The following is a 9,356-nucleotide window of genomic DNA, read 5'->3' as shown; positions in this document are numbered from 1 at the left end:
ACAAATGTAGAAAAAAGCAAGTTTTGTATGGAAGAAATCAAATATCTAGGCCACATAATTGGAAAAGGAGTAATAAGAACCGACCCAGAAAAATTTCTTCAATACGTGACTTTCCAATTCCGAAATCCATAAAAGAGGTAAGACGATTTTTGGGAATGACTGGCTGGTATCGGAAGTTCATTGGAGTTTATGCTACTATATCGACACCGTTGTCTGATCTTACAGGAAATAAACGAAAGTTCCTTTGGACACCAGAAGCGCAGAAAGCATTCGATGTGTTGAAAACTAAATTAAGTACTGCTCCTGTTCTTCACAGTCCTCATTTTTCTAAACCGTTCGCAATTCATTGTGACGCGAGTAATACTGGGGTTGGTGGAGTGTTGATACAAATGAATGAGGAAGGTGATGAATTACCCATAGCCTTTATGTCAAGAAAATTAAATAAGGCTCAACGAAATTACACAGTCACTGAGCAGGAATGCTTAGCTGCGGTACTAAGGGTAAAAAAATTTAGGCCATACATTGAAGGATATGAATTTACAATAATTACGGACAATGCTTCCTTGAAATGGTTGATGTCTCAAACTGAACTTTCTTCACGCTTAGCCAGATGGTCACTTAAATTACAAGCCTTTAATTTCAAAATTATACATCGCAAAGGTAAGCTTAACGTTGTCCTGATACATTATCGAGAATAAACAATTGTTACATTGCGGAAATAGATCATGGAATATTTGTTGACTTGGAATCTCCGTATTTTGAATCAAACGAATACATAAATTTGATCAAGAATTTCCAAGGAAACCTCACAAGTTTTCCAGATATCTAAATAATGGAAGGCCGTATTTATAGACGTAACAACAGAAATCACAACGACTCCTTGCATGACGAATTTTCCTGGAAGCTCTGGTTACCAAGCGAAATGACGAATGAAGCATTATGGCGTGCTCATGCAGATTGTTCAGCTGTGCACGCTGGGATGAATAAAACCTTGGAAAATTTAAGAAAATTCTTGTGAAGCCTGCAAAGTTAACAAGCATCCTAACCAAATTCTCCGGCCACCAATGGGTAAAATTGTCGACACAGACCGGTTTCCCCAAAGACTTTACGTCGATTTTGTTGGTCCTTATCCCCGCTCTCGTAATGGAAATATCGGAATACTGGTAGTACTGGATCACTTTTCTAAATTTCCCTTTATCAAACCTGTCAAGCGACTCAACACTGATGTGGCATGTAAGTTCATAGAAGAAGAGGTATTCCATACCTTTAGAGTACCGGAGACTGTTGTAACGGATAACGGAGCTCAATTCGTTGCAAAAAAATTCAAATCTCTGCTTTTACGTTATAATGTGAAACAAATTTTCACTGCAGTCTATTCACCTCAAGCAAGTGCATCAGAACGAGTCAACAAAACTATAATAACAGCTATAAGGTCTTATGTGAATGCAGATCAGAAGAATTGGGATGAAGGACTGAGTGGAATAGCTTGTGCTTTGAGATCGAACATTCATTCTGCAACCGGTAAAGAACCGTATTATGTTGTATTTGGTCAACACATGGTTACCAACGGAAAAGCTTACTCCCTATTGCGGAAGCTAAAACTTCGGGATGATAGTTTTTTTTTTTCGTACAAAGCACTAAAGACTACAAAACCCACGTTTTTTATCGCTTCGACAATTAAATTGTATGGTATATGAATTTATATGAGTGCAGGTTTTTTCAATAAACAGCTGATTTGAGCTGTGTTATTTAAAAACAACTTAAAAGATGGCAGATTAACGTATATCAAATATTGGCTTAGTCCATCTCTGTTCAACATACAAAAAAAAATAAAAAAAAGTTAGTGTATATATTTTTATTTTAATAGAGGAATCAATCAGTCTACGTAGCTACGTTTATCTTGCGATTTATGCTTCTTTAAAACTTCTAGCAAGTAGCAATTTATTCACCATCCCTTTGAAAATCATCCAATACATGCCCACGAAACAGCCAAAACAGATAGGCAGATAGATGACATCTATGTATGCAATAAAAAGATCGTTTCGCCTTATTGTTTATTTAGTTGATTCAGGTAAGCTCGCTCAAAAAATTAAAGAGCATTGTTTAATATGAATCAATGAATTATTGTATACAAGTGTCAATTATGCACCCACGAAAGTCGGGGACGTTTTTATTTGAATGAACACTACCTACTAGAGCATAACCTAACATATTTTCATATGTTTTTCGTATGTTTCTTTCCTACCTCCTTTTGAATTCATATGTTCTTCATATGTTTCTTTCTCACCTCCTTTTGAATTGTAAACAATTTCGTATGTTTCTTTCCTACCTCCTCTTGAATTGTAAACAATTTCGTTAGTTTCTTTCCTACCTCCTTTTGAATTCATATGTTTTTCGTATATTTCTCTCATACCTCGTTTTGAATTAATATGTTTTTCGTATATTTCTTTCGTACCACCCTTCTGCAGAACAACTACAACCAAAACACTTATCATCAAACAAATACAGGCTCACTCCTTCAATTAATCTCAACTGGAAACAAATGGAGACTACCTTTCTCAATATTTTCCTGTCAAGCGTTTGTGACCCATTGAAACAAAACAATGACTCAATATAATTGCCAAGCAAAACGTGCAATGGAGTTATATGGCATGCCACGGGAGAATCTATTGCCTAAAGTAAAAGATCGTTCAACTGATGAGTTGGAAATACGTGGTATTAATATAAAAGGATTTCTATTCGACCTTGAAAATTGTCGTTTCAGCAAACCGTATTATACGGTTAACAGTACTTTTGAGTCAAAGTTATACCTTGGGCACTATGAAGAGACCTCAGTATAATAGTTAACATGCGTCATGACGAGTGAATGTGGAATAGTATGTTTAATCTGTATGGTTAGGTATGGGTTTAGATTGTACCATTTGCGGAGAAGAGATTTTTTTTTTTTGCTGGAGGTAGTTGTGGTGGTGATGGTAGAGGTGGCCGAGCTGGTTGTAGACGTCGATTGAATGTCCAGCGGAGTGTGTTCAAGTTTTTGTACATATATTTTTTATATACTTTCATTTATTTTCTATTAATTTAATCCTATCTATTTAATTTACTTTAAACTTAATATAAAAAAAATTTTTTTTTTTTCTTGTAGTACGCTGGCCATTATTTCTTGATTTCCAATAATCTGTACGACGCGTGAGTTTTACAAAACCGAGGATATTTAATGTTATACGTTTGCAAATGGCAGGATCAGCAAAACAATTTGTTTACATGTTTTTCAAGATTTTTATGAATATCTTTTACACAGCTACGACATAAATGAATGAATGGTAATACACTTAATTCTACATATTATAAATTTAAACAGCTTTCCCTCTATCTTTAGTTTTATTTCTATCTATTTTCAGAGGTCCTAGAGACCGCACGGTCTCAAAAAATCGAACGCCAGGTCTCTAAAAATTGAATAAAACTAGTCAGGAAACGTAAACAAAATGTTCAAAATACTGCGAACATATGCACTATTTTCTCTAGAGGCATTGTTGAAAAAAGTAAAAAAACATATACGCTCATGCTTATTCTCACATTTATAGGTAAATCGGAATCGGTCGTACAGTTTTATCGTGCCTTCAATACAAGACCCCGAATACGACAGGCTAAGGGCACATATGCCCAAAAGCATTTCAATAAATAAATGGTATACAATATTTTAATGCGTGCTACAAAGCATGAACTAATCTGAAATCTTTTGGTAAAAATGGCAAAAAAAAGAGATTATACTCGTTTTTTTATTATACAAGCAAAATCTTGCTATTTCAATTTTATTTAAGCAAAAATTATATGTAAACAAGTTACTGTTTTTTCATACAATTAAATTAAGGGTTTCAAATTTATTACTGTCATCATGATGATGGCCGAACATAATACGATGTAGCAAGGCAGATCCAAGTAACTTCTTGCCTTCGCCGCCCCCTGACTTTAAGTTTCTGTTATTATGTTGTGTGGGCGAAGAAGGAGAAGTCGAGAAACTTAGTTTAAAGAAATTTGGCATAGGTGCTGAACTTGTACGTTCGTATTTACCGCCCGCTTTATCTTTCAGTAATTCCCTTTTACGCCTACAATATATAATTTGAAATTTCGTTTTAGTCGCACCGGATTTATTGTATACTATAACTTTTCAATCTAGTGTCATAGTAAAAACTAATTTATTACTATCTGCGGATTTGCAAGAGCATTAGATACACCAAAAGAGCGAACTTTGCTTGTACTAGTCTTTGTTTGTTTTATGATATGCGGAGGAATGGCTTGTTGACGATCTGCTTCATATTCCATTTTGTGCAAACGTTGCCGATGTTTATACAAATTGGCACTGGACGCAAAAGTCATTGGACAATTAGGGCAAGTGTACAACGCCTCACCCGTATGTAGTGAAATGTGTTCTTATAAATGAAGACAACTCTTATAGAAAAAGACAAAAAAATTAAGTTGAAAGTAAAACTAACCCTTAAATCTTGGCCACGCTTAAAAGCTTTCAAACACATGCTACATTTGAATTTGCGGACACACTTATGATTCAAGTATATATGACGCTTTAGAGCTCTCTCGGTAGTTGATACTTTACTGCATATATGACAACGATGTTCATCGTTTGTATTCTCATGGATGTTTTTCATGTGCGTTTTCAAACCAGCCAAATGACGATACCATGTACCACAAAGCTTGCATTGTTGCCGTTCCGGCGTTAATTTCCTTTCAGTATGCTCCGTGACATTATGTTTTTTTAAATTGTAACTATTTTTAAAAATTTTACCACACTTATAAATAGTTTTTATGGACCATGATCATTTTTTAAATGTTGCTGCAATTTACGATCCGTCGGTAATCTAAAAAAAGAAAACCAATATAAGAATAAAAATTATGGAAGACGAAACAGTTCAGAACAGAAAATAAGGAATTCGAATATCGATGATAACGTTCTAAATAGAAGTAAGAAAATTATGAATACTCGCCATTCTAACTTTTCCAGTTCCAAAGATTGTGAAGCCCTTTACTTTTTGTATTCTACAACACTTGTGGTACAGAGAATATTAAGTATGTGTCGACGGATGTTACACGCAGAATGACTTGCGATAGACGTTTTATGATGCCGACCGATTCATAATCATTTCAGGATCATTTTTTATATCGATCTAAGCCTGTCTGCCCGTCTGATTTAAATTTCTATTCAAGCTACAGATCGTAGTTTTTGAGGTATTTCGATGAAATTTATTGTAGTGTCGTTCTTTGCCCTAAGGACGAACGTTGTTGAAAATTGTTCGGATCGGTCCGCATTAGCGGTCACTCCCCCATATAACGCCCTATTCCGAAAAATCGTTGAGATAAAAATTTTCAACTTTCAAAATTAGCTAAGCTATAGTATTTCGACATTTTAATTTGGTGTGAAAACTTTGAACCAGCTGGAGCATTTTTTTGAAAACCCTCTCATGTAACCAATCCCACTAATATTGAATCTTTATGTGGAAACAAGTCTAATTTTTAACATTTCATAGAAAAAATTGTCTCATGATAGCAAATTGACAAACAAATCAGCCTTAAAGAATTTAGACAATGTAGGTATATTTTTTAGATACGTAATGCTTATATGTCAAAAAGCCGTAATTGTTAATTTCTTTGCTATGAAATTTTGTTCATCATAGTAATTTAATGTAAAAAAATGAGGTGGACCTAATTTGAACACGATGGGTTTACTTGTTGGTCCCACCCCATATAAGATTTCTTATGAGCAGTAAGCCTTTCGGAAAGAGGCTTAATTTTTAATATTTTAGATGAAAATTAATTCATAGTAGCAATTGAGCGAAAGAATGAACGGCAGAGAATTTGGATCACATAGGTATATTTTTTTGACCTCTAACATATATAAGCGTTAGCAGGAAAAGCCAGCTCTTATATATATAAGAGAAAATCTAATCTTCCTGTATGCGAGTTTTTATAAAAATTGTGGCTTTGCACGAAAATAATATATACTTTTAGGGCATTATATCAAAAAGAAGAAAATAACTGTACTAGGCGAAGTGGTGGAGGGTAAGTAATGGACGGCGTTGCCCCGCTATAATGTTCTTACTTCTTTTTTATAATCTTTCTAAGCTTTTTAACCGTTGAACGCTTATTTCTCATGGATTTTTCAAGCGCATCCATTCTCAAGCCGTAGAATTCAAACAAAAGTAAATGGAGCGCTTCTCACCTTTTCATTTCAATTGAGATTTTAACGAAATTTGACAAAGAGAGTTTCATAGTGCAAATGTACACATATGGATTGCTTAAGATATTTTATATAGTTCCAAGAAGAATTACTGCACGGTTTGGCAGGAGAATTCATTTATATATGATTTTCTTCTCAAAAGTTTTGAAAAAGTGCACAAAAGTGCGCAATAATCAAACAACATTAATTTAATAAAATTAAAAAACGGAATGTTTCGCGAATTCAAGTGAAAAAAAGGAAAATTACTAGCGATCAGGTGCACCCGCAAATAACAAAATATACCTAATCCTCTTTTTACACGATAGACACGTTCCCAAAAAATTCGTGTAAGGAAACATATTGGCTATACGGAAAAATTAATAGATTAGCTCCCGACCTAAAAAAGACAACTGAAAAGTACAATTAACGATACTACAAAGGTCTTATTAGAGTTCACTTAAGAATTTATTTTGTGCTTACACATTTTAAATCTTTAAATATACTGTAAAAATAATAAACTTTAGACAGTAACACACAAAAATTGACACGAGATTAATTTAAAGAAAATTTAATTAAGAAATGTAAGAAATAATAAACTAAACAAAAAAGATATCTATATTTTATTGAGGCGCAAAACAAAGAACATCGTGTTCACGTTGGGCCTTTTCTCTGCACATCACAGTGAAGCTTCGTTTGTTGATTTGCTGAACAACAAATTATAAAAAATTATATTTTGTAAAACGAAGCTAATTGCGTAAATAGTACAGTACCTCTTTACTTTGCGGACACCTTTAATGGACATAATCTTACTGAGTTATGAAATGTATAACTTTGCATAATATGGATTTCATGCATGTTTGTGAGTGAGAATGAAAAAATCTTAAAAACAAATAAAAAAAATCATCAGAAAAATTCATCCATGAAATTTATGGATTGTCGAAAATCGCGAAAATTATTTTCTTTCTAACTCGTTTTAAATTAAGTTTAAGGTAAAACAAAATGAGAACGAAAGAGAACAAGGTGTACTTCGCAATTTACAACTACGTTCGAAATAGTAGTTTCGTGGGATTTCTACACGTATGTTTGAATCATTAACATCATACATCGGACAATTAAAATTTTATATCTATAGCCATTACGCCGGCTACTAGTACAGCAACTACCTGTTCGTATTCGCGATCAAGGGACATTCTCGTAAGTGATTTTCTCTTGATCGTATTTCGATTATGGCAAATATTCGGCAGCCTCAGCCACTCAGCCTCAGTGCCCGAAATGATTGACATTGATCAAAAAACGAAATTCATATCTGACAGCGTCCGTAATGAAAGGAAAGAGTTCAAACTGGTTTCGCGATATATTATTAAGAAATACTCATTCCCGGCTCTCTGTGAGCTTTGTCGTAAGAGTAGGAGTAACTTGATTTTATGCGATCATTCACACCTTGAGAAGAACTCACTAGGAAGATAAGCTCGACCACTTACAAATACAAATTAAAATTCCTAGGGGCATTTCCAATTGCCGTAGCATTTTATAAAGCCGCCCCGCCGTCATTTGTATCCCAGCTCTCTCGGCGCTTCCCGTTCTGCTGAACGAGGGAAAGGTTATATATATAATATTTTGCACGCTTGCTAAACATAACTGAAAGATGGAAAGAGAAAGAAAAAGGATATGAATCATTGCGTGACCCGTATACAAATTTAATGCAAAGATAATAAGCGCACATGTTACTCTTTGAAGTTCAGTTTTTGTTCCCAAAAATGATAAAAAATTAATTGAAAAAAAGAAAAATATTGGTCTTTTCCTTAATTCTGAGAATATTGTAAAAAGCAGTAGTAAAATAAAATCGTTTAATATTAGTTCTCTTAGTTTTTTAATATTCGTATTTTACACATATGTTTTGCTATGTAATTTGCTTACCTCTGAGATTACTTTTTTCTATTTTTTTTATACGCTTGCTTCTATTTTCAACATTAAAAAATTGATTTTATATATGACTTGATTAACGTAATATCTTGAATTGATTTAATAAAGCAGAAGCTATCGCAAACTCAATTGCCCAAAATTAATCAAAAATTCCAAAATTCAATTTTCTTATAAAATAATTTATTACTTCCTATGTTTCACTTTTAGAATTTGTTAAAAAAGTGAAGACATTTTTATTGCTGCTTTATTAGTGTTGCTGCCTCTTAGCACCTCATGCAATACCGTCTCAGTCAAGTTTAGAAGATAATGCATTTGCTCCAGCGTATTGGTTTTTAAGTGTTTCTATGGTGTCCGACCTTCATATTAAATTGAAATAAATAATTGAGGTATATCCATAACGCCTTCATCAATTTACAAATCCACGCGACAGTCTTCCATTTTTCTGGAGAGTACCACTTCTGGAGAGTATGCACTTTTCGGTTTTTTTCGGGATGGAACAGCAAGTGTCTTAGATTTATTATCCTGTGGTATTTTTAAACTGAAAGTCATATAAGATTCCTTATGGACCATCTTTCAGATATGCGGGGATCAATTGCTTTCCGGAAAACCAAGCATGTAATATGTGGTAATCTTTCGAAACGTATACGCATAAAACCCAAACAATTTAAGGTGTAACGCCAGTTCTTCATTAGAGTGGCGTTTCTCCCGACGTGGTCACTGTCAGGCGTTATTATAATTAAGATGCCCTCTGGTCTTAAGTGTTCATAAACCTTGCTGCAGCAATTGATGCGCTACTCCGAACTTGGCATATATTCGAGCAATAAACTGAACACAACACATTCGTAATATATAGTCGGTAAATAGGTCACTGTATTATTTTCCAACCCAATTTTAGGATTTTTTATTGACTTGATTTGAACATTTAGGAAATCAGTTTTTAAAACATCATCAGTAGCTGGACACAAGTCAACAGCTGTCACTTCAAAATATGATACTTTAGCAAATGGATTAAAGCAACTACCAACATCCAAGACTTTTATCTTTTCTGGCACATTCTTCACATATCGACATTGCGAGCAATCAAATAGTGTCCAAGAATCCAATAAGCATCAACCTAGAAAGTTTTATAAATGACAACGAAACACTCGAAGCCACTACAAAATCCTTAAACTCAACAAACTGTCTGTCAATGGATGGCACAAATTCG

General features: G+C 34.0%; 1 protein-coding gene and 1 pseudogene across 1 annotated transcript; both read right to left on the bottom strand.

The window, feature by feature from the left end:
* Positions 1-4,188: 4,188 nt before the first annotated feature.
* Positions 4,189-4,796, bottom strand: LOC119641613 (zinc finger protein 90-like; the record flags this gene model as incomplete). Its single annotated transcript, XM_038040383.1, has 2 exons — positions 4,189-4,427; positions 4,487-4,796. Coding segments are annotated over 2 exons (549 nt in total), but the record flags the coding sequence as incomplete, so codon positions are not given.
* Positions 4,797-4,816: 20 nt separating this feature from the next.
* Positions 4,817-9,255, bottom strand: LOC119641612 (annotated as a pseudogene).
* Positions 9,256-9,356: the final 101 nt, after the last annotated feature.

The sequence above is a fragment of the Glossina fuscipes genome, unplaced genomic scaffold (genome assembly GCF_014805625.2).
Source record: "Glossina fuscipes isolate IAEA_lab_2018 unplaced genomic scaffold, Yale_Gfus_2 155, whole genome shotgun sequence".
NCBI lineage: Eukaryota > Metazoa > Arthropoda > Insecta > Diptera > Glossinidae > Glossina > Glossina fuscipes.
Note: the sequence above shows the minus strand (reverse complement) of the source record. Positions and strands in the feature narration are given on the sequence as shown.